Consider the following 27,203-nt stretch of genomic DNA (forward strand, 5'->3'; position numbering starts at 1 on the left):
TAGTGTTATTTCAACATTTTATTGAACTTTTCATATTACACAATTTGCTACCAAAAACATTTAAAATGCCAATCAGACAAAAACAAATTAAAAAGAAAAGACACAGACAAACACCTCTTCTAGATGAGGTAATAATGCATAAGGTTCATTGTCAAATTACAAGTTTTTATTACACTGCTACACAACTTATTAGTATATCAGTGATACTCAAAGGCTCCAAAAAAAGACATTACATTCAATTTATGATGGGTGAAAGGAGAGAGAGCGAGATTATGTACAACTACTTGAAAGAGAAAGCAGAAATGCCAACATTAAACATTATTCCAATTCTAGTGCAAGGGATTTTATTTGCTTAGATAAGTTTTGAAAATAAATTCAAACTTGGATAACTTTTCGATACCCAGCAGTCTTTTCTGTTCCATAAGATGGATAAGAACACTAAGGAAAAACATCCTCCACAATCTCGGTTGACAAATCAATTTATCAAATCAGCATCTTCTTTATTTTCTGAACAGATATATAATTGGATAGAAATATTTAAACATTTATGCCCAATTAATAAAGTGAATACTTTGTGCAGTTACAACTAAGACAGAGCTGAAACCAGTTATGAACAGTCAGGCACATCTGCACAAGTGAGCAGGATCTCTTACCCTTCCAGTTTTGTTTCTAAAAGCACTGACTAAAGTATCTAATAGTCCATTCATAACCCTTTGCAAATTAGCTTGCTTTTACTATTTTATAATATCAGTGCTAAAGTCTGGAAGCTTGACTAAAACTTCATTAATTTAGGATTTTTTTTAAGGGCCCATAAAATTGAGAAGGTTATTAAGAAGGTCTATATATACAACTTAGCAAATAAATTCATAAATTCACAAAATGGGTTAATCTTTACCAGTTTTTAATTTTACCACTTTCAGTCTATTTTACTCAAATTAAGAAACCCTGCAATGTAAGGGAAGCATATCATATCACAAGCTCCATGGCCAAAATCTGGTTTATAATAAGAGGACCAGTGGGCATGCAGAACTACTTAATAGAATCCTATCCATGATGCTACTGGTAATATTGAATTTAATAACATAATTTGGTCTATTAAGAAATGTATGCTATGGAGATTAGATTTTGGCACCCATATTTAAAATAGCATATTTTAAAAGGGGCAGAGTTTATCTGACAGTGCTTTTATAAATTCACTGAAAAACACTTGACCAGTTAAATGCTTATTTCCACCCCCCACCCCCTCGCCACTCCCCATAGTATTGGGGATTGAACCCAGGAATGCTCTACCACTAAACTACATCCCTAGTCCCTTGTACTTTTCATTTTAAGACAAGGTCTCATTGTTTCCCAGGCTGTCCTCAAATCTGTAAGCCTCCTGAGTAACTAGGATTATAGGTGTGTACGTACCACTATGCCTGTCAGACTGGTTTTTAAAGATTATATTTCAACTAATTTGGAAAAGACAGTAAAAAATAATTAATATTTTATTTAACACTATTCCATTTTAGTTTTCATGTTAATTTGCATTCTTTCTTCAAACAGAAAAAAGAAATGTGTGCAGTTTGGTCATCAGCCATGACTCAATAATGAAATAAATGTATAACTGCATAACCATGCTAACAAAATCAATTTATATAACTGCATAATCATGCTAACATTCAATAAATCTTGAAATACCTGATTTTTAGGTAGGTGAAGGATTCTACAGACTTTCACTAGTAATAATACTTGATTCCCATTATATTCTGTCCTAGAAAATTTCTGAAAATTGAAATTTTCTGATTTATCTTCTTTGAAACCACTTATTTTAATAAAATGAGAGGTTTTCAGGAAGCTGAATATATTATAAATATATAAAACATTATTTAGCATTTCAAAAGCAATAAACACAATTTAAATCCCACGGGTTGGATAAAGTAAGCCACAAACTAAAAGATTAACCATTAAATAGAAAATGTGACCAATGGGGTTTACTTTCCCTCTCAGTGGAATTTAAAAATGGAAAACTTGATGTTATTCAGTAAACACACACACACTAGTAAAGAGTCACTAATTATACACTGTTTCACATACCTGGGTATCCTTTTTGTGTGTTCCAAAATTATTCATAACCATCTCTGTGACATTTTAAAAAATAACATGAATCTGTTTGTATGCAATCTAGGTTGGACAACATCCAAAGTCACTGCACTTTAGAGTGCTACATGGTTCATAGAAAAAAGATGACCATTCTTGTTTAGAAATTAAACTTTAAAATGCTTAATAGTGGATTAGTCAAATGCATATTATTTGATACTACAGAGTCTAATTCACCAAATTAAATTTAGAAAGACTTTTAAAAATTAAACTGATTAACAATTTTTTTCTGTTACTTATTTGTTGAAATGTAAAATAAAACACAAGGACAAATTTCCTTTAAGGTTTGTATATTTTTCTTCAGTATTCATCCAAACAAGTTTAAATAAAAAGGGATAAGCATATCTTACTTTTTTCTTTAAATATATTGTATGGAGAATGAAACTTTTTTAAAACTGAAAGATAAAAATTGATGTCATTAATTAATGATGACTATAATGGTAGGCAAGAGGCACAAATTCCCAGGTAAATTTTAATTTTGTTTAAGATAAGTCATTCAGAAATGAAAGTTATGAGGTTCCTTTTGAGTACACAATTTGTAAATATGGAAGGAATAATAGTTGTCATGATTATTTCTTAAAAGTTGCCCTAAAAATAGCCTGACAATTCACAAAACTAGCCAAGCAAACCAAACTTTATAAACATATGATAAATTTTAAGTTGCTGGTACTGAAACACTGGGTTTGGATGCGGACAAGTGTGCTATGTTTGATTAAAATCTTCTGGGTACCTTGGCTTTGATGTTTTACTGATATTAAAGCAGAAAGTGTATTTTATGCAACAAGCTGACCTATGAGTAGAAAATTTTGTAGGGATGAAGGAAATTCCAAGTTCTATATGTGTACAGAAATGGCTTTATATATTATATACAGCCACTAAAATAGTTACATAGGGAAAATACGATTTAAAACCCTTCAACTCCTGCTTACAGATTGCCAAATCTAATCTTTAGTCTTATTCAATGAAAACATAATTTATTTGTTTAAAGGTACAACCTTCTGATATTATACACTGTATTAGGACAATATATCAATATCAATCTAGAAGGAAAAATAAACCTGTAACAAATATTAAGGTCAGACAGGATAGATCCAACTCAATAAAATTTCACTTTACATATTTGAAGATAAATTTTTGCTTTTGCCCAGTATCATTTTTGCTTTAGCATGAGTGTTAAACCAGCTAAAATTTCATTCTTACAAGTGTTATTTTTATTAAGTTTTCAAGTTTCAATAGTTTTGATCCAAAATATATACCTATGCCTTAAAACAAAACAAAACAAACAAATAAAAAACACAAAAGTGTCAATATAATCAGCATGGGCTTTTTCTACCAGTTTCATTTTCCAGTCCATTTTCCCCCCAGTATTTCACTTTTATCCCTCATAATTTCATAGCAAATTATCCAGATTGGGTCTTTTATACTAACCAGTGATAGATCCTAAATCTCAAATGCTATTTTGAAGAAGTGTTGAGTAAATAATTTTGGTAATCTGTAAGACAGCTGCATGCAGTGTGTACTGTATTATAACAGCACCAAACCCTTTATAAAAGCCAAGCATTCCTTCCTCCTGCTTTATGGTATTGATACAGTCTCTCATTCCCTCATACTGTGTATTAATTGGAAGTACTTCGTAGCCAAGGTCTGTATTGTCAATTATCGTGCGTGTTCCTTGAATGTGAAGGCGGTGTAAAACTGTTTCCAATGGGTAAAGTATAACGTCAGAGCAAAGACTGGCAGCAAAATTAGCAATAAGTTCTGGAAAATAAGCATCCAACATACTCTGCACAGGGCTAGTGCTCTCAGCTAAGTGGTTATTGTAAGTCTTTCTCTTTAGAATTAGCAGGACAAACTTCTGAATGATCGAGCTGATGATGTAGTGAAGAACTCCATGCAGCACCGTAGGGAAGACCAGGGAAAGAAGTGGAAGGAGTCGTTTGCTATGAGGCACTCCCAAACCTATCACTCTTCCAATTCCTTCTTTTACACATTCCAAAATCCCAGTATTATCTCGAATTATCTCACTCTGAAATAAAAATGATGAAATAAGTTAAAACTTAACATTTGCTTATTTTCCTACAAAACAGGGATGCTTCCTAGATTCCTTTTAAATTAATATACTGACTAAAAAAGGAAGGAATCAATGGTCTGCAATGTTATCTGGGCATTAGATTCTTTCTTCAAATGAAATCTCACAGCAATGAAGTTGGGAACTATTCCCTGGGGAAGGGAGACTGGGGGAGATAGATGCACTCATCTGGTTGCTTCAATCTCAAGCGGCTCCTCAGCACTCACTCAGAAGCAACAACTACTACTTATCTGTTTATGGAGGCAATATAGGGCTCAGGAGTCCTTAAACCTGGGATTAAATCCTACCTTCATTACTTACTGGTTATAAGCATTGTCCAGATACTTAACTACTCCTAGGTGTTAAGTTTACCAAAGTACAAATCACTACTACCTACCTTTTATGCACAGAGTTGTCATAAATGAAAGACCTGGTACCAAGTAGGCACTCAATAAATATTAGTCTTAACTAAAATTTGGGAAATAAGATAAGCTTGTGATATAAATTACAGAGTTATAAAGAAGCAGAAAAGAAACAGCTAAAAGGATAACTTGTTTGCAGCAATGACTATAGAACTGTACAAGATGAAGTTAAAAGGCAGACAAGGGCTATATAATGCTTTATAGACTACTATATAGATTTGAGCTTCTAGTTAGATGGGAGATAACTGCTTAGTTTTAAGCAGAAGATAAATATAATTTAGGTTTTAAAATAATACTGGCAAAGGAAGACCAGTTTAAAAGTTATTATAACCATCCAGCAAAGAAATGAGGGTGGATTGGATTAGGAGGTAACAATGGAAGTAGGGCAGTTCAATTGTGGTTTTAAAATTATACACAACAGGGACTGGGATTGTGGCTCAGTGGCACAGCACTCGCCTTGCATGTATAAAATACTGGGTTTGATCCTCAGCACCATATGAAAATAAATAAAATAAAGGTATTGTGTCCATCTACAACTAAACAAAAAGGCTTTTTTTTTTTTTTTTAACTACAGGCAACAGGAAATATTGGTTGTATTTGGTATATGAAAGATAAGACTCAAAGATTACCAAGGCTCTTGGCCAGAGGTACTGGAGGAATAGCATTATCTTTTACTGAATTGAACTGAGAAATGCTGCTGGTAGAAAATTGGGGGAGGAAAACAAGAATTCAGAAATGTTATGCATCAAACTGGAAAAGGGTTTACAAGAAAAAGGTCCAAGTTGAACATACAGATGTGGGAGTCCTTGGTAAATAGATGATATTTAAATCCATGAGAATAAAATTAGCTCACCTAATCTACTAGTCTATTGTTTCCCCATTCCTAACCTTGGCTCCCTTCACACTCAAGTATATATTTTTTAAAATATATTTTTAGATGTTGATGAACCTTTATTTTATTCATTTATTTATATGCAGTGCTGAAAATCAACCCAGTGTCTAGCACTTGCTAGGCAAGTGCTCTACCACTGAGCCACAACCGCAGGCCTTATTTTTAAGACAACAGCAAAAGAGATCCTAATAAAGACTTGTTGGATCACATCACTGTTCTGCTCAAACCTACCATTTCTCTTTAAGTAAATGCCAAATTATTACAATGAACTACAATGTCCTGTATGATCATATCGCCTCTAACCACTCAAGACATAATTCCTGCTCTCCCTGCTTGTTTAGATAGCACCAATCATACTGGCCTCCTTTCTATTCCTCAAATGCATTCAAGTCCACTTGAATGTCTTTGCACTTGCTTTTCCTCTGTTCAGAATGTTTTGCAAAACATCTATGTTTTTCTCAGCCTTAGACATTTACTCAAATTTAATCTTCTCAGTGACATGTTCACTGACCTTAGAAACTATTAAAAGTCAACCTACCCAGTACACATTCTATTTGCTAACCTTGCTTTATTTTTGCTTTAACACTTAGCCCCATCCACTATACTTTATATGCATATTATTTATGTCTGTCTTCCCAATAAGCATATAAGTGCTATAAGAGCAGATTATTTATGTCTTGTTTTATTTGCTATTGTATCCTAGAGTCTACTATAGTATCTGATAGGGGCTAGCACTCAATAAATATTGGATGAAATTTTTTTTTAATATTTATTTTTTAGTTTTCAGTGGACACAACATCTTTGTTTGTATGTAGTGCTGAGGATCGAACCCGGGCTGCATGCATGCCAGGCGAGCGCACTACTGCTGAGCCACAACCCCAGCCCCTTGGATGAATTTTTTAAAAAAAGTTTAGCACTTAAGACGAAAAGGTAGTCAATAAAAATCCTAATTTAACACTATGCTGAGAAGTCTGAAATTGATCTTGGTGAGTTGAGTCAATATAGATCCTTAATTAGCAGAGGGATATAAGTATTGCAACTTTAAAACACTAATCTTGCATATGAACATAAAAGGACTTTTAAAATGCAGAGAACTAGAATAAGAATTCTTAATGAAGATATGGATAACAACTGCTTTCAGTAGGTTCTCTTCAGGAGACTTATGCATTTTTCAAGGAAAACAATGTTCCCAAAGGCAAAGAACCATTAAGTTTTAAGTTGGAAGAAAGAATGTACTGTAATAAGTTAGATATGTAGTAAAGGAGAGATGACAATGATGGTATACTGTGGGAAGAAAAGGGCAAATCTTAGCTACTTGTTGATATCTAAAGCAGAAAAGCATGATAACAGATTACTTACTTATGCAGTATGAAAGAAACATATAAACAAAAAAGTTTCCCTAAAACTCAAGTTTTGAGTTAGGGTGAAATTACAAAGTCCCATTGATAGAAAGGGAGAAGAGGAATGATAAGATTGTATTTATGAGTTGATTTTGCGATGCAGGTTAAAGTTAAAATGATTCACATGAATGAACAAGCTCTCTTAGGATAATGAGTATAGGGTAAAAAACAAAAAAGCATCAAAGACAACTTGAAATAATACTATAGAAACAATAGAAAAGAAGATACTAAAATAACAATTCTAGAAAAGCAGACAAAAGGAGTCAAAAGGGGAGCAACAAGTGGACATGGAGAAGAAAACACAAGGGGTAGAGGAGGATATGGGGTTAAAAAAACACAAGAAAAACTATCATATTGTGAGCTGGCCATTTATATAAATACTGGGCATTTAATTTTTAAAATTCAGTTATTAAAATATGATTCCCACTTTAATGGATGAGAAGATTAAGATTTTAAAAGGTCAAAAAATTTTCTAAAGTCACAGACCTAATTTAAGTAGAATAGTGTGATTCTAACATGAGTCTGTTCCAAGTTAAAACTTGTTTTCCCAAAATATATTTTATTGCTTAGTTGTTTTACTTAAATAATTAACTTCCGGCTATTGTGAGGATATCTTTATAAACTCTACAAATTTTCTCATTTATCTGAAAGGTTATGCCATTTATTCAATACAATGCCAAATGCAAGAGGAAATGGAAATATGCTTGGGTTACAAGGTGTTAGTTTCAGTTAGGTGAAGTTAGTTTTAACAAAAACAAATATCAAACATTAACTACTGTGTCAGAAAAGAAACCAAGAGGAAAAGAATAATTAGAAGAGGAAAGGCTTATCCAGTAGGAGTTTTATGGAGAGGAGGCACTCATACATACTGAGGGAAAAAATATGCTAGAGGACCAGATGTTGGAAATAGAAGCCAAGTGTTGAAAGAGCTGTATTTTATGTAAAAGTGATGTTAAGACTAACTTCATCTTACCTAGTAGGGAAGGCATAGTGAGAAAGTGTATGACATTTAATTCAATGTACTCTAAGCGCCACCATGTGGTTGGAAATAGTAAAACAAGCAAGGAGAACAAAATGTTAGAAAATTACTTAAGCTTTGTAGTACCTATCACACAAACAGTATTAAATGTTTCTTAAAAGCCATATTTAAAAAGAAATGCTATTAGTAAACTACTTATGGAGACCACCTTATCACTGTTAAGGTTATTGTTCATTATTCTTATGCTCAGATAACATGCTGCCTTTTGATAAACTGTAACTACCTTGAGTTGTACATAGGGCTTAAAATTTATAGAATTTTTGTATTCAGAGCAAATTATAGGTTGAGTTTTTAAATGTATGAATAAAGATCATAGCTAGCTGCCTATGGAAGGAAGAAAAATAATTAAAACTACAAGCAGACCTAAGTTTGTAATGGAAATACACTTAGCAGGAATATGTGATACATGTGTGGTATCTGTGAATAAATAATTTTTAAAGGATACCATCTTAATTTTTTTTGCTAAACAATCATACACAATATATTTAGTATTCCCAAAATAGTTAATAAAAATGACAATACGAGAATAGCTCACCTGTACAGTTTCAATTAAACTTGCTGAATAAAAAGGCATTGCCACCATATAAGTTAGGCTGTAGAAATTAAAACAAATTAATCAGCGTACTGAAACAAGACATTTATATTAAAATTTTAAATAACTACTTTAACATACCAGCTAATTTATATTTAAAGTTTTCAACTATTAATTCTTTTGGCCTAAAAATATTAACTTCAGAAACCTGTTACAGGATGCTTTATTCAACAGAAATGAAAAAAAGGTATCAATAACAACAAGGACAGCCTGCAAAGAAAACATATTTTATTTTAAACCAATAAAATATAGGCTCATTTATGATTTAGTTTTTGGACCTTATAAATCTGATACTTAAAATTTAGGATGAGGGCTCCATTCCATGGCTTGCCTTTTCAGTGACAGTAAACAGTATACTTTTTTGTTATTATCCTATTATCATTATCTATCCCCAGATTTCCCATTCAGCAGAGCTAAGCTAGCCTTTGATGGTGAGTGAAGTCCCCTTTTAGTATTAAAAAGCAATATTGTACAGCTTTGCAAAGTTGTTACCTATCACCAGTATTTAATCTTAAATATTATTACAACTTTGCAAGCCTGCAAAATATAGTTATCTAAAATCATATCGAAGTGGGACTTACCTAACCCTTATGGGCCAGGTCCTGGTAAGTAGTGGTTTTCAAGGTGAATGGAACAGCACTAAGTAATAATGTGCTGGAATGTCCCATAGAGGGAGCCAGCAAGCTGGGGAATTTCCAATTCACAATCTTCAAAAAAAATTAAAAAGTGAAGAGTAAAATTCTAATCTACAAAAATGATTACTGCTGTAAAATTACCAAGTGCCTTTAGGACTACATTTCAATGTCACTAAGATTTTGAGTTTGCTCATCATCACTATACAGATCAATTTTTATCTTCTGCTTAACAATAAAATACAGGTTGAATACCCCTTGTCAGAAGTGCTTAAGATCAGAAATGTTTCAGATTTTGAATATTTTTCAGATTTTTGTGTATTTGCATATACATAAGGAATATCTCAAAGATGGGACCCACGTCTAAACATAAAGTTAATTTATGTTTTATATACACCTTATAACCATATATGATTTTTTTTTTTTTTTTTTTTTTTTAGTGTGCCTGCATTTTGACTGTGAGCTGTCACATGAGATCAGGTGTAGAATAATTCATGACATTTGGGGTGTCATACTGGTGCTCAAAAATTTCAGATAATGAAGCATTTCAGACTTCAGATATTTTAATTAGGGATGCTCAACCTGTAATATTTTTCTTACAAATTTGGGTTAAACAAATTAAAGGTCTTTGCTAACTTCCTAGGAACAAGAGAAAAATTAGGCTGTGATTCTAGCCTGGCAAATTAGTAAGTACTATTTTATTAAAGATCTACATGTACGTCAAGATTTTATTTCTAAACTCTATATTACTTGTTCTTTGAATATCTACTCCCATAAAGATTTCAATTCTCCAATTTCCTTTGCTACATTTATTAAAAATATCTTTCAGTTCTAACACTATAAACATTAATGGAAATTTTCAAGAAAAATTCCATTTTCAATACTTACGATTTCAGTAGAAGGTGTTCACCTATTTGTTTGGGATTCCATTTATGTGAAATCTCCCTAAAAAGTAAAAATAAATTTAAATAAAACAAAAGCCATGTTTTTACAATACTTGATTTAGCCTAATTTTCAAAAGGCAATTAATTTCTAATTTTTTTAATCTGTAAAAGAAATATATCCTAATAAGATTTTTCTTTCTGAAAAAGACTTAAAATAATTGTGGTGGTTCAAAAAGAGAAAACATGCAAAGCGTTTTTGTATGTGCTGACAGAGGAGAAAAGGTATAACTGGCTACCAAAATAAACATATTGAGAAACTAAAGAAAAAATGAAAATGATAGGTTTTATAAAAGACAGTATATGAGGAATGGGAAGGGAAACAAGGAACAGAAAAAGGAAGGAAATAAATTTTAAAAAGAAATAAAAGTAACTAATGCAGGATGACACATGACATTCTGCACAGCACCTAATTTCTATTATTACAATGACATTAGTTTTGTGACTATTACTAAGTTCCACTATCTTTTTGCACACCTACTATGTTAGGTGCTACACAAAGTGCTCTGCATGAATCCTTTCTAATCCTCACTATTATCTCCATTGACTATATGAGGAAACAGAATCAGAGAGAGTTTATAACTTAGCAACTGGTTAGTATGGAACTAGCTTCTAAACCCTAGTCTCTATGACATGATAAGTCTGTACTATCTGCCTCAACTTCCTCTCATCTCACTTCACATAGGAGGAATCCTGTGAGGTAAGCAGACACATATGGTTCCATCTATTTTACTGATTAGAAAAATTAAAGACATGATCACAAGAGATTGGTCATATGTCAGATCTGGAACCGATACCTAGGACTATGGTGCTTCCTGCTATTCTGGATACCTTTGGAAACCAGAGGGGAGTAGGGAGAAAGAAAAGAAAGCTAAATTAGAATAGAACAGAAGGGGAAAATGGGTGAAAGTTCTATTAAAAGAAAGGTAAAAAAGGAGAGAAATCACAGAGAATAAGTGAGAAGGTAAATAAGATAACAGAAAAATAGAAAATTCAGATAGAGAAGATACAAAAGGGAAGAACAGAAAAATAGGTAAGGGGGAGAATAAATGATAGAAAGAAGTATATAGATGAGACTTGCTGCTACAAGGAACTGGTATCATTCTACCATGACCATCAAGAATTTAGAAAAATGCCTTCTATTTGAAATGGATAAATAGAAAAAATTTATGGAGGGAAAGGAATAAACATATTAAAAAGACAAAGAAAGTTAAAAAGGTAAGTGCTTACCTAAATTAAAAAGGTAAGCACTTACTAAAAAGGTAAGTGCTCTAAAAACAAACAGTACAATTACAGCATGAGTAGTACCACACTTTTTCACAATTTTCTGAGATTAGAATGTCTGCAGAGACTTTTAGACAACAAGATAACCAACACTAATTTCTAAAACCTCAGAGAAACCTCTGGGTCAAACACTGATCAAATCAATACTGCGATACTTATTTGCCCTGAAAAACATAGGAAACATAGCTAAAAGAATATTCAATGATTAAGTTACAAAATATAAAACCTGGATTAGGCCTCCCAACTTACTGACAATTACTTTATTACTACAAACAAAATATGCTCCTTGCTCTATAAACCATTTTAATGCTGTTATTACAGTTATGGACTCAAAGTATTACCACAGGTTACTTATTATAATGTTGATTTTAGGTATGAAACTCATAAACACCGTGTACAGATAGATCTGTGACTTTGTCTCTGTAAAGACTGGACTATTTCTTTTAAATACAATGTAATTATTACTATTCTTAAGATTATTAAAGTAAATGAGAGGAACAGGATATTTAGGACCCAATATTAAAAGAAAAAAAAAAACTGAGACTCTTCCTTATATGTTTCCTATTAGTTTATAAAATGGATAAAACTTATTGATCTAGAAATTTAAATTAGCATATTTAAGTGTTTTAGGCAAAAGGGTAAACAAAAAACTTTATGACCACATTACAGAGAAAAACAGATCTCTAGTACATACAAAGTCACTAAGCTTATAGTTCCTCAGTAGCATTACTTTTTAAAGACAATTATCTAGGATCATCAATGATCTCTTTATCTACTACCAGACCCTTCTCAATCCTCAGGGAACCTTCCCCTAGTTGGAATGAGAAGTTAGACTATGTGTTGTTCTATCCTAAAGGATCATTCATTTTATTTACATTAAGCCTTTTTAATTTCATTATTGCAAAACATGTATATGTTAACTTACTATTTTCACACAAAATCTACCCTTGCAAATGGGCATCAAATTAAAATTTATTAGACTAGTTACTTTATCTCTGTCTCTTTATATATATATGTATTGAGTACACATATATATGTATATACGTATACATTCCTATGTATACTCAATACATAAAAGAGAATTCTAAGTAACTAGAATCTAGAATCTTAGTAGACTTTAATTTTTATGTGGTTAAATACCTGTTCTCTTCAAAAGAAAAAGTGTTTCTTCAACCCAATCCAAACCCCTCGTCTTCCAATTATCTCTTTTCATCTCTTCACTTTCTAAATTTGTTATTTCCTTGTCCTACCTAACTTCACACTCACCTTTAAAAACCACTCCAGATTAGTTTCTACCCTATTATCTTACAAAAGCAGTTCTTGTCAAGGTCAATAACCTTTGAGGCACTAAATCTAATGATTGTTTTCAAGTCTGTACCTTAATCTGACATTTCAGAAGTGATGAGGTACACATATTCCTCTGTTATCCTTAAAGCACTCTTTGCTTGTCATCATTTGGTTTCTATCCCTTTTTTCTCTTTAAAGGATATCTTTCTTAACACAGCCACCTATTACTGGAGTTCCTAAAGGGTCATGCTCTCTGTTTTTCTCACTCCATTTGTTGTACTAGGCACTCTCCCCAAGATTATAGCTTCAAAGGCTACCAAATTTATTTACCTTCAGTTACAACTTCACCACTGTATGCCAGCCTTATTAACACTGCCTACTGAAAATTCTACCTGGACCTAAAAATGAACTGAACTTGAGCAAAATCATATTTAAATTTTTCTTTCAGATTTATACTCTTAGTGTTCCTACTTGAGAACCATTAATCAGAAAGGAATCAACTGAATTTAAGGAAGATTTCATATTTAAAAAGTGAATTCAGAGGAATTATCGGGAGTAAGCTGCAAGATGTTTATGTTTGCAACCACAAATGTGAGATGAATCAAAGTTAAGTTGGAGTTTGACTTGTGATTTGTGAGAAACTGACCTATACAGATAAACCTGGTTACAGAATCTTCCCACCTCATGTTAATTATAAGAGAAAAACATATGTAAATAAAATGAATGATCCTTTAGAACAGAACAACATATAGTCTAACTACTCATTCCAACTAGGGGAGGTTCCAGGAGGATTGAGAGGGGTCTGGTAATAGATAAAGAGATCACTGATGATCCTAGGTTAATTGTCTTAAAAAAAAGTAATGCTACCGAGGAACTATAAACTTGATGACTTTGTATGTACTAGAGATCTGTTTTCTCTGTGATGTGACCATAAACAGTATTTAAAGAAAAAGAGACCCTAAAAACTAGTGAATTCCTACTGTCACATCTGTTCTAATAACCATGTATATTTAAGAAACCTCAGTCTAGGAGACTCATAATTCATCCTTCTCATGTGGTAACTTCTGTTAATTGCTCTAAGTTATTTGCTTTGCTGACTGTTTTTGTCACAACCCTGCTTTTCCCCAAGAAAGATCAAGCCTGTAAGGAGGAAGAGGAGTAATAAAAAATATTTACACACTTCAGAAAATAGTTTCTCTCATGACATCCAGTTGGTTATGCAAACCAAAATTCTAGAAGATACCCTTAATATTGCCTTTTCTTTCATCAACCATTCTTCAACCATCAACAAGGTCCATCAATTTTACCTGAGTATCTTTCAAAACTGTCCACTTAATGTCCATCTCAAAAAATACCAACCTGGTCCTAGATAATATAATTCGTCACCCTGATTACTGTTATAGCATACTAAAATGTCTCCTTTTATTCACTTTGGTCCTTCTACAATCTTATAGTCTACAGCTCTGATGATTCTTTGAAAATATAAATCTGAAGTCACTGACCTTACTCTTTAGTTTTATTTATTTATTTATTTATTTATTTTTTAAAAAAACATTTATTTTTTAGTTGTAGTTGGACACAATACCTTTACTTATTTATTTTTATGTGGTGCTGAGGATCAAACCCAGGGCCTCTCATGTGCTAGGCAAGCGCTCTACTACTGAGCCAAAACCCCAGCCCAACTTTTCAGTATTCTTAAAGTCACTTACAAAGCCATGCATGTTCTGGCACCCACCTACTTCTGCAGTGTTCTCTCACACCACTCTCTACCTTGCCCTTTGGCCTCCAGCCACATGAATCTTCTCTCAATTACCTGAATTCTCCATGCTTCTCACTGCCACAGCATTTTTAGACAAACTGGTCTGTCTCTCCTACACACATTCAGAGTTCTTCATAAGTGTAAAGCTGTTTCTAACCTATTCTCACAGACCCACACCCTCTTTCCTCCAGAGAAAAAAATTCAGTTTATAATAATTTATTTGATTAGTGTGACTATTTTACTTAACACATGTTCTTATACTGGATACTGAGTTCAGTAAATGGTAACTGAAGAATTATTAGGTAAATAAATAAATGAATTAATAGTGGAATTTTCAACAAAATTTCTAGGTAGAACAATACATGAAAGGTAACTTTTCATATCTTCTTTAGTAAGATTCAAAATGATGAAAATACATTCTCATACAACTGACAGGTCTATATATTTACTGACTAGGAAAAATGACAAAATTTTATAAAATTCTATGCTTCCCCATTTCCATTTCTCTTTTTCCTTCCCTTTAACTTGAAGTCAATGTGACTTTTCACCTCAGCTTTAGAGAAGGAGCATTACTTGCCTAAGGTCTTAGAAGTAAAATGTGAGGCTGCCAGGACCCGAACCAATAGCTCTCTGACTGCAAGGGCTGATTTTCCTACTTTACTAAGTTGAACTTCCTGTGTTTCGTTAAATTTTTAAAGAATTTTAGTGTCTATGAGAGAACCTCAAGAATATTTTCCTACAAGAACTTACTTCTGAACTCATCTTGTGATATAAAAAGCAATTAAGGTGAACATGGTTAGTCAAGAGCAGACACTCAGTCTTTTAAGTATGAGACAAGAAAACCTTTAGGTGGCCAAATCTTTCTAACCTTTTTAATCTTTGTTTTGTCCCTAACCTTTTAGCAAAGCTGTATTAAAGAACTTCAAGATTATGATGTTCATTGAAAGTAATCACACTGGGAAAAAGCCTGATATCAGTTTCTATCATTTCCTTTCCTACAAAGATTAAATCCAAAGTCTGTGATATACTAGTGGCTATGCATTAAATTGCCTTACATTCTTGACAATCCAAAAAATTTAACCTAAGGGCTAACTTTGGATTAATGAGCCTTTTGAAACCTTTAATGCCACAGATGGACTGATGTAACATTAGAGGTGTTCTGTATGAGTATGCACCTAACAAATTTATGATTTCAAACATCATCTGTTGACATTCCTTTCATATATTCTTCATAAGATTCCCTGGTTACCCATTACTGAGAGTGTTCAACTGCACATTACTATTCTCATGCTTTTTTTTACCATGACTCCAATGCTTATCTTTCTTTCACCAATAATCTCGGAATTGGTTTCATAAAGAGACTCCGCACATGTTCTTAATTTCTTTAATCCTCTATTATCTCTCATCACATACAACCACACACATGAGCACAATACACATATACACACACATAAATTGCTTGAGATTCTGTCTTTGGTCTACTTAATGTCATTTAGTCTACAATTTAGGTGACTTACACCCTAATTCACCTCAGGTAAAACACACCCATTCTAATGTTTCGAATGCAATTTTTATGCCACACACTTGAAGTTATGTCATCACTTCAAATTTTCTGTACAATTCTCATCCACAGGCAATCACCTATTAGATATGTTCCCTAGATGTTTTGAAAGAATCTCAAACTTTGTTTATTCAAAATTAAATTTCATATCTACTTTCCCACTCCAGTTTATTCTTCTTAATGAAGTTCCCATCTTAGTTAACACTGCCTATATAGACATCTCAATCACTGTTGATGATTTACTCTCTCATACCTCCATTCTCAATCTAACATTAATTATCATCAATTAAACTTCAGAAATGTCCATTTAACTCACTGCTTTCTGTTTTGTTCCACAGTTCAGAACCACCTCAGTCTGGCCTAGATTATTAAAATAGTTCTGCACAAGTCTCTCTGTATTAGTCATTTTTTTATACTATCACTTGAAAATAGCTTTTATTATAACACATATATTAAAAAATTAATTCTTAGATTCCCAATCACATAGAGAATAAAATATTACAAGGATATAATCACACTTTAATCTAGCACCACAGTTTCCTTTCTTAATATTCCACCACAAACACATCCAATACTCCAAGCACAGGTCATTTTTCTACTGCCCAGCCATCTAACCTCTATAGCTCTGGGCATGTGGTCACCTTTTCTTGGAATTACCTCCTTTTCTGCCAAGTCAATTCTTATTCAAAATTCAAGATCTAAATAAGATTCCAGTTATTTTTTTTAAATCCTTGCCAGTAATTCCAAGTAAAATATCCCTTAGTCTCTGAAAGGGGTTTAATTATAGCATGAATCACACAATGTACTCCAATCCAACTAAACTTGCTATTTCGAGAATGGGAATTGCTTTCATATTCATATTGTCCCTTAGTTGGCAGTCAGTTGCTGATACACAGCAGAAAGAGCTGGAAGAGATGGGCGTGGTGGTGCACACCTGTAATACCAGTGGCTATGGAGGTTGAGGCAGGAGGATATCGAGTTCAAAGCCAGCCTCAGCAATGGCGAGGTACTAAGTAACTCAGTGAGACCCTGTCTCTAAATAAAATACAAATCAGGGCTGGGGGTGTGGTTTAGTGGGCATATGCTTCTGAATTCAATCCCTAGTACCCACTCCCACCCCCCAAAAAAGAAAGAGCTGGGAGATATATCTTAAGAGATATTAAAACAAGAAGAACTTTTTTTATGATAAACTAATGAAAAAAGATATGATTAATAATACAATTTTATTGTCTGATTCTCAGTTACTTCACATAAGTTTTCAGATCAAAGTACTTTCAGAAGTTTTATATTTAATTAAAATTTAATATGAAATAAATATTGAGAAAATGCCAAAAAAAAGGTACCTTGGCAAAGGTGTAAATTCACTAATTATGCCTTCTGCTCCAAGTGTGACTCCCTGTACAATAAACGTACTTCCCATTCCTTTCCATAGGGCTCTTGGTCCCTAAAATGAACAAAATTTATTGTTATTTCTGTTAATGCTTTAATACGAAACACAAAAGGTCTTTAACAAACTTGATACTAAACTTTTACTGATATTTTCTAGATAGGTATTATTCTACTAGAAATATTAGAGAACTATAACTAATTTAATTCCCATCATTAAAACATAATTTCAAACATTATTTTAATGTTTACATGGTCTATGTTTAGGCCAAGATGAACACTCCAATTAATTAAATACTCAATTATGATCAATTAATTGATTACATATCTCTAATATCCATATATTCAAGTCCCTACTAGTCCTACCAATTGGATGACTCATAGGTAACTCAAAATATATAAAACTACAAACTGGATTGTATCCATTCATACCACTCTTTCTGTGCTGTATTTCTCCTCTCCCTTAGATGGTAGCTTCATCATCCTAGTGTTCAATAATTATCCAGATAACACTCTTCTCACTGTTTTATCTAATAAGCCAAGTTCTGTAAATTCTACTCTTACAAATTCATGCATGCTCTTTTCTCCACCCTTAAACCATTACTTAAATGAATGACTGCTTCTAGTCTTGCCCCTTTTTACAATGCCATCAGTTATATTCCTTTCTTCATGTTTATATAAATGTTGTTATAGACACAGCAAAATTAAAAAGATAGCAGGAGAAAATTTTGTTTCTTTTTCATCCTAGTACCTGAGCAGCAGTTTATTACTTATCTACCAGATATTATTTATACACATTCAACTATATCTCTATGTGTATGTACACATACAGAAATGTTTTCATTTTGTTCATTTTTTACAATTTTATTTATTCTAATTTGTGATATATGATAGCAGAATGCAATTCAATTCATATTACACATATAGAACACAATTTTTCATGTCCCTGGTTGTACACAAAGTAGAATCATACCATTCATGTCTTCATATATGTACTTAGGGTAATGATGCCCATCTCATTCCACCATCTGTCCTACTCCCATGCCCCCTCACTTCCCTTTGCCCTATCTAAAGCTTGTTCATTTTTAATAGGTAGAACTACCTTGAACCCCAAAAAATAACCCAGAGATCATTCTGTATCAGTACAAAGCTACTTTCTTATTTTTAAAGTCTAGATGGTGATTCACCAGATAAACATAATTATTTTACTGGTAACCTATTAATGGCTATTGAATAATTTCCAACCTTACCATATGCAAAGGCAAAATGACATCCTTACACATACATTTTCTATACATATCCATATACACTTATGTGAATAAAGTGTCTAGAAATTAAATTATTAAGACAAAGAACATGAACATTTTAAATTTTGATGAATACTGCCAAAAACCCAAGTTTGTTCAAAATACTTTGGTTACTAATAAAAAATCTTCAATGATATTCCTACAGATTTTAAGATCAAGTATCATCTCGGGCCTTCTATGATCTGGATCCTATCTACTTCCATATGCACTTTTTCATCTTACTCTGATCTCTGTTCCAAACTCATGTTGTATTGCATTAAATTCATTCCCAAATATTATAACCTCTCCTTGGCACATCTACTTATAAAATCTTTTCTCTATCCTCTGCATTCAGAAGTAGACTTATTGACAATAAGTTCACAACTCTGAGACCCTTTCTCCAAAGTTTTTCTAAGCCATCTCCCCTGTGTTTAATCCCACTTCTGATAAGGCACCTCTCTTTTATGTTCTGATATCATTTTATATCTCCAATACATCTATTTGTATCTAATAGATGTATTAGAGGCACTGTTGGTTGGTTGTACTGGGGATTGAACCCAGAGGTGTTCTATCTCAGTCCTTTTTTTTTTTTTTTTTTAATTTAACCTTTATTTATTTGTTTTTATGTGGTGCTGAGGATGGAACCCAGGGCCTCACCCATGCTAGGCAAGTACTTTATCACTGAGCTATCACCCCAGCCTTTATTTTTAGGCAAAATCTTACTAAGTTGCTGAGGCTGGCCTCAAACTTGTGATCCTCCTGCCTGAGTCTCCCAAGTAGCTAGGATTACAGGTATGTGCCACCATGCTTGGCTTTAATATTGCATCTTACTGTGTCACAATCTTCTGTTTGTGTTTTTGTCTCCATGACTAAATTATAATTCTCTTGATGGCAGAGACCTTAACTTATCTGCTGCTAAGCAGTATTTCTGCTGAATTAACTGAAATTTTGAAGATTTGAAAAGACAACATTACTAAGCTATATCAGTTTTACTCTAATAAGAGTTACTTTCATTAACATATTAAAAAAATTATTCTTACATTAATGATTACCAAATACAAATAACTATATACAGTTTTAATAGTATCTATACACTAATTCTCACCTGAGTTTTATTGAAGCTGTACATAATGTTGATAATTGTAAATGGTGTGAGATGATAATGCCGAGCATGGTAATTAACCTGTAAAAAAGATACTACTATTTTTTCTGTTATCATGTTGTTAAGAAATAACAAGGCCATGAAAAATACAGAGTTGCAGCATAAACATACGTTAAATTCTAAGTTACCATAAATTATACAAAAGCAAAATGACTTTTGAACAAACTTTAACCTACAATAAGAACAATATCTATGATTATATAAATATAATATGAAGATAAATGCATAATATACATAGTAAGGTAGACTATATAATGGGGTTCTTGTTTGGCACTTGTTTCCTTACTCACTAGAACTATATACAAGCATTTTTCAAACTATAGAATTGAATTTGATGGATAAACTATGAAATCAGATAAAGGGGTCAAAACAACATATACTGGGATCACAATGTAATACTATCATTATGTAAAATACATAACATATGTCAGAAATATACTGTCCTAGGGTACATACTGTCAGTGCTATTTAAATAGTTATTTCTTTATACACACTTTTCAGCGCTAAGCATAAACATTAATTTTGTAATGATTTATATTGTTTTGAATTATACCAGCAAACAAATACGGGGATAACTATTGTAGGGGAGGTAAGTTATATGATACCAGCATCTGCCATGGTGTGAGCCACTGGTCCTTGAGGGCTCCATTACCCTATCAGAGGATCAACTAGTTCAAAAATTTAATGATTTACCTTTTCCACTGCATTAATATTTTATTTTCATTAATGGTGCAAAAGCTTTGGTGGATAAAACTGCAAGCTCTTGAGCATGAATCAAGGAAGAAGCATCAAATTATATTTTTGTACTTGTTGGATTCTTCACCCCACATACTCAAAAGTAAGCAAAAAGCAATCTAGACTTAAGAATATTCTAGATGAAACATTAAAAAAATAAGATTAATCTTATGAAATCTTCACTCTGAGTATACATCTTTCCAATTAATACACTATATTATAAAACAAGTAAGATAGTTGTCATGAGGGAAAGCACTTATCTGATAGAACTGCAAGCTGACCTAGCCACTTTTTTTCATGGAAAAGCATTTTTACTTGAAAACCTTATTGACAGACTATAGTTATTCATACTTGGCACAAATATGCTCTTAGAAATGAATAAAATAAGCTTGTTGATTTAAAAAGTCCAAATGGCAGTATTTGTTGTCAATAAATTTAGGTTTTCAAGTGCAAATCAGATTTTTAGGAAACCTATATCTACAAACAAAAGCATATAGTAAATGAAGATTTTCTGATAAGCAGTATTTTTAAAGAAGATGACTTTTTCTTTTGTATAATCAAAGGTTCTAATACTTACAAGGCATATAAAAAACTGATTCAATATTTTTCAAATAAACAATGTTTGATGATATGAAATCATGCATAGTAAAAATAACCAATCAAGATGCAGTATATAGCAGTGGATTTTTTTTTTTTTAATGTAGCAAAGTACATAAAGTTTATGTGATTTCAGATTTCACAATGCAAAAACCTTTAAGAAACTACCACTTGATGAGTTTTGATTTAATTTCAAAGAACGTCCAGGATTATCTGTACAGGATATAAAATACCACTCTGTTTTTAATGATATGTGTGCACAATGTTGGACCTTCTTACTACTTTTAAAACAGACCATTGCAACTGATTGACTGTGGAACAAGGTGAAAACCACCTAACTCCTATTATGCCTGACATTAAAGACATTTTCAGAAACATAATTACTTTTCATAAATATAGCATTTATGATACTATTTATTAAATTTATTATTTTGATGAATTAAGAACAGTAAAATTTTTCCAGATTTAATTTCTGAAATGGTAAATATTGACAAATACAACCCACATAAACCAAAGTTCTTTAGGATTTTTTAAGATTTAAAAAAAGAGGTTTTGAGAAAAATATTTTGAGAATTGCTATTTTACAAATTTTGGAACATTTTACACAGAATAATAATTACATGATTTCATGTCATTTATCTGAATTCTGCACTTTCTATCAGGATTAGAATTGTCTCAGTAGGTCATGGAAATCACATTTACCTGACATTGGCGGCGTAGAACAATGCAAGGATGGGCCAGTACATTTTCTGTAAAGAGACTACATAAAAGTAATTTATGCATATGTGTTTACATACAAATTTTATTTATACATATTTTTAGACATGTATACACATATGTGAAATTATTCTTGCCTTCAGGATCACACATTATTTATGTTCTTGATTCTTAAAATTAAAGCATTTTAGAAATATCTAGATATATTTGCAAATGATTCTATCAATAACAAAATTCAATATAATGAATGAAAACCAGATCTGCAAAGTGCTAAATAAGGGATACAATACATAATATTAATATCTTTAGTATGAAGATGAAAATAGATCTCTGTATGCTTGACATGGAAAATGCCATACTGTTTAATTTCAATTTCTTTCAGAAAATATCTTATGAACAGTTCTTTCGGCAGAGCCATCTGTTCTTCATAAATCTCATTCTAAGGTTTTGATTTTAACGTACTTGGCATTTAATTTATAATATTTTAATGACCATTTTAATTGGTATTTTATGTATCAAATATTTCTTCTGAAAATATTCCCTGCAAAATAATTATACCAGTGGGCTTAAGCTTTGACATATACATACATGCACACAAACAAACATAATTGCATGTGGAATTAACACTATTTTATATGTACTAAACTTTAAGTAGAAAGAATAAGGCTGGAAAAGAATGAAAAACACAGATTTTACTTATACAGACATTAACAGCCTTAGGTTCAATTATTCAATAAGGTATTTTTTCTTGGTTAAAATGTTTTTAATAATGAAAGTCATTCTGGCAAGAAATGTAAGCCTAATGCAAATCCAGTATTTATGAAACTGGTATTCACTAAAAATCACAATGATTGAGACTGATAATTTCCTTAAATAAAATGATTATTACAAATAAAATGTAAAGCTGATTCCCAAATGGTGATTATAGATAAAATCTAGGTTCTATGCCACTAAATACCTTGGTAGCATTCAAATGTTTAGAGAAAAAGTTCAATGCACAAATATTTTTTTTGATAGGGTGGGAGTTAAGTTTACGTTTGATTCTATTCTTTTTACAGATCCATGAAAATTGTTAAAATATTCATTAGAAAATTATTTTGTACTTAGAAGCTGAACGACTGACTAGCTTCTATACTTACTGGGAAAAAACCATGTTATAGATTTTAAATAAAATTTTTTTCTGCAAAATATTACTGAAGATTTAATCTGCTGCTCTAAAGAGCAATTATAAAGGAGAAATACTAATCATTTAATATTATAAATTAAAAACTTATAAAATATTACCTTGCAAGTCCAATACCAAATCCAGCAAATCTATTCAACTGTTCTAAAATAAAAAGAATAAGATTACTCATAACCAATATTGAGATTTACTATAAAAACAAATATATTTTCCTGTATTAACATGTTATTCATTTATTCAAACTCAAACTCTGATAGGAGTCAGGGAGGTAAATTGAGTAAGTGAAGAACTGCTGGAGCTTGTGGCAAGTTGCAAGGCGTGACCCCTTAAAGATACAATTATTTTTTTAGCTCCACATGATGTTGCCACATGCAACTGAGGGTCCAGAGTTTCTGAGTTGTGATTTTTTTCAAAAAGACAGTTTCAATTTTAGAAAAATCTTCCAAATCGTTAAGTATTTACCCTGGCAACTATTTGAAAAAGTTTAAAACATTGTTTGGGACAAGTCAAACTGTATGCAGATAGAACCTATGGACTACCAGTTTTAACTTCTGACTTCAATCAATTAAAATATCATTTATGGATGGTCCTCATACACAAACAACTTGACTTCTCAAGATGTAAAAACTAGTTATTCACTGTTACTGATCTAGAGTACTTTCTTAGACCATTTCTTTTCAAGCAAAGCATCTCAAAATTATCAATTTGAAAGAGTACTTAGGTCACCAAAATGGATAAATTCAGCTATCTTCTCCTGTAACCTAAAATTTTAGTTTGAGAGTAGCTGTTTAATTCATTCTCTGTGATAGGTTAGTAACTGTACATATGTGCTATTTCTAATGGCATTTCTGTAATGTTACTCCAGAAGTTCACAGCTGGAAACATTACTATGTATATGTCAAAAAAGAAAAAAGTTTTTCTTTTACCTAAAGAACACAAAATTTATAAAGGTAAACTATCACAAACCCAGAGGACCTGACATTTAATATCAGCTATAATACAATACTTAAAAACAATAATTATCTTCCCCTCCCAGACTCTGCTCTTTCAAATGAAGCAACGCTGACCCTATTCCTTTAAGTGAGAAGGACAAACAACCCCATTCTTGGGGAAAATGCATCACCTTGAAAGTTAGTCAAAAACACTTCTTTTGCCATGTTAAGGATGGCTTCCTCATTTCAGCTTCTACCCTTTTAAGGTACATAACGCATCCTCTATATTTCCTTTAAGAGAAAATGCCACTCACATTTTCTGGAAGGGGTTAGGAAGGTATAAACCTGCTGATAACTGTGTAAGTTTTTCAGGTGGCTGTCCTTCTCATAAAATTACACTTACCTTCCAGTAACAGCTGCAAAATAAACGCCTGCTTTTGATAACAAGCTTCTCCCCATTTTAGCCATCAAGACATAACTTAGGAAAAGATAAAACAAACTTTACTACCCAAAAAGATAACTGTAACAATTATATATAGATTTTGAATTACTTAATTTATAACTTACAAACCTTTGCAGTATTTTTGTGGAACCAGCAGGACACATTGGAAAGAAAATTAGGTAGGAGTCAAAAAGTAAATTTTATGTCACTGATCTTTCATCACATCTTCATTAGCTTATTAAACAAATCATTCAAGTTTTTTTCCAGTTAAAACAAATAAAATAGTCAAGGAAATTAGTATAAGGCTAATGTGCAGAATATTTTTAATATGTGAGAATATAATTAATCTGTTATCCTAATAATTCCAGGTGAATGGAATGAAATATATTTACATTTTATGAATAAAATGGATGTTGAAAATATCTGGATCATGCAGTGTTGCAGTCAAAAATACCTCTCACTTTACTTCCTGCAAAGAATAAATGTCTTTTGACTCCAAAGTTTTATCATGTAATTGTATCAATGTTTCTAACTCTTAAGTGGATTTTTTACACCAAGAAAGCAGGAAAAAGGAAAATTACAGGAAGGAAAATTTCTAGACTAGAGATCTGAAAAACAAATAGATCTCCCATGATGAAAAGGGTAAAGGAAGAAAATGGATACTGTATTAACTACTATGTGTTCCATATCCTGCTAGACCTTATGCAAGTCATCTCAAAACTTGTAAAACACCCTATCAGGTATTCTACAAGTCTTAGAGATGAGAAAAACTAAGTCTTCCAGATATTAAAAAAGAAGTCCAGTTTATGAGTGGCAGAGCTAGCCTTAACCCTAATTTGACAATTGTGAAAAGCTTCTCTTTCTGGAACACAAAGCTACAACTAAAGCCATTAATTAAATCAAGAAAAAAAAATAATAAAAGCTGCCAAAGTGAATTAAGTAACAACAAATAACCAAATTCCTTTCTTCCTTGATTCAGATCATTGGCACAACCCCTAAAATTTCCTACTATGCACCCTATAGCTAAGGCAGATGTCTTTTTTGGAGGTGATCCCGGAGAAAACGAATGAGTTAAGAGGGAGGAGGCTCACTTCATGAACAGAGGACGAAAAGAGGGCAGAGGGTGTGCAGCGCGATAGGCCAAGAAGGCACCAGGACGGGAGCCTCTGCACAGTTTCCGGGGTCTGCGGGCTTATCGCACAGCTCAGCCAACCCATCCACCCGCCCGGGCCTCTGGCGCGACGCCCCTCACCAGTGCTTTGCCCCTGCACGCTGGTACTGCAGCCGCCGGGAAACGGTTCCTCCGCGGGGCCCTCGTGCGGGGTGGAGGCGGAGGGCACGCCGTAGGGCGGGCTTTTCTCTCCCCAGTGCAGGTTGCGGCTGCCGGGGATGTCTGGGGGAGTAGTCACCCAGTGGCCTAGGTCCGACCCGGAGGTGAAGGACCTGGCAGGGAAAGCGCCACCAAATCCCTGCTCGTCCCGGCCACCACCCCGGTAGCCCAGGCCATCGAATCCGTCCGGGCGCCGCGGATGCATCGCAGCAGGGGCTGAATGAAGTGAGCCCACCCGGAGCCCACCACCACCACCGGGGCAACGGCGACCTAGGGCCGCACAATTCCCCTTCCCCGGCAGCCGCTGCGTCTGGGGGAATTCTGACAACCGGAAGTCACGACGGGAACACGGAAGTTCCTGGAGCACGTGATCATAGCTCTTCCTGCCATCTTTATAGCACGGTTGCTAGGGAAACACGGAAGCAACCTCGAGCCGATCCTCGAAGTTGTCTTCTATTGGCAGGAGGTTGCAAGTGGAGTTAAAGACCGTATCAAAAAGATGCGGCCTGGATGGGAGGAAGTCAAAGATGTTTCTTCGAGGGGGAAGACTGCGCTCCCCTACAGCTAAGCCGCTTAGCTGTTGGCCAGAAATGTCTCGCAAGCACCTATCCCCGGGATGTCTTTTCTCACACTTCTGGTACCTCGCCAGTCCCCAGGGGGCTGGTATAAGATAAAGCTGTTAGTACGTTCCTACTAGCTTTGTCTACCGCTTTTTTGGCTTTGGGGAAAAATCAGTTGAAAGATTTGGGTTCCCCCAGTGAAACAATGTCGCTTTGGACCACCAGAACGAGCGTTAGGAAAGTTCAAGTGAAAATCGAGAACCTCCCTCCCCCTCACACACTAAAACAAACCGCCCTCCGGAACTTAGGAATTAAGTATTTTATTTTCTAAGGCTGCAGAGCGACTGTAAACAGTTTTCCTGTTTATTTTACTTGTGCATCTAAATCACCCAGGGTATTTAAATCCCAGCTATTATCATTCAAAATCGGGACCACCCCTAGCTGAAAGAGGAAGACTTGTGTGGAGTCCCGTACTACCTGTTTTCATGAGCTCCATAGGCTCTTGGGGCAGAGTGTTTCTCCCTAGATCTGATCGAGTCTTGCATGGGTTCTTCCTGTGTCTCTTCTTTCCCACCGGACGCTTAGAATTCCGAGGGCTTTCAGAAGAGAACCCTGACGTACTGTTCTCAATCTTTATTAAAGTGATGATCAACTTCGTTTTGAGTGAATTGTTGTGGTGGCCAGGTTGGGTTGATTATCTTAATTGTATCCAGTATTACTCCAGTACTAATACCAAATAACTGGACAAGGAATATCAAATTAGTTACTAGACATGTCAATAAAAAGTATTTCTCTGCTCCTTAGGGGTGATTGGCTCAAGGATGGGATTGTCTCGGGTCCTAAATTTACTGTTTTGT

The 27,203-nt window shown here is 33.4% G+C and overlaps 1 protein-coding gene across 1 annotated transcript; it reads right to left on the minus strand.

The window, feature by feature from the left end:
- On the minus strand, nt 1–26,127 carry Slc25a46 (solute carrier family 25 member 46). Its single transcript, XM_046460233.2, has 8 exons — nt 25,709–26,127; nt 23,184–23,226; nt 21,885–21,942; nt 19,794–19,871; nt 17,360–17,460; nt 10,073–10,129; nt 8,496–8,553; nt 1–4,165 (listed from the first exon to the last, which is right to left on the minus strand). The coding sequence occupies exons 1-8, from the start codon at nt 25,989–25,991 to the stop codon at nt 3,587–3,589; spliced, it is 1,257 nt and encodes a 418-aa protein (XP_046316189.1). The 5' UTR covers nt 25,992–26,127; the 3' UTR covers nt 1–3,586.
- Between the last annotated feature and the right edge of the window lie 1,076 nt (nt 26,128–27,203).

This window comes from Marmota monax, unplaced genomic scaffold (assembly GCF_021218885.2).
Source record: "Marmota monax isolate L192 unplaced genomic scaffold, Marmota_monax_Labrador192_F-V1.1 WCK01_AAM20220418_F8-fsc00006, whole genome shotgun sequence".
Classification (NCBI taxonomy): Eukaryota; Metazoa; Chordata; class Mammalia; order Rodentia; family Sciuridae; genus Marmota; species Marmota monax.

Coding starts and splice junctions, on each gene's coding strand:
- Slc25a46 (XM_046460233.2), bottom strand. CDS start 25,991: ATGCATCCGCGGCGCCCGGACGGATTCGATGGCCTGGGCTACCGGGGT. Junction 23,227..25,708: donor CGTGCAGGGGCAAAGCACTG/GTGAGGGGCGTC, acceptor TTTTTATTTTAG/AACAGTTGAATAGATTTGCT. Junction 17,461..19,793: donor ACAGCTTCAATAAAACTCAG/GTGAGAATTAGT, acceptor TGTTCATTTTAG/GGACCAAGAGCCCTATGGAA.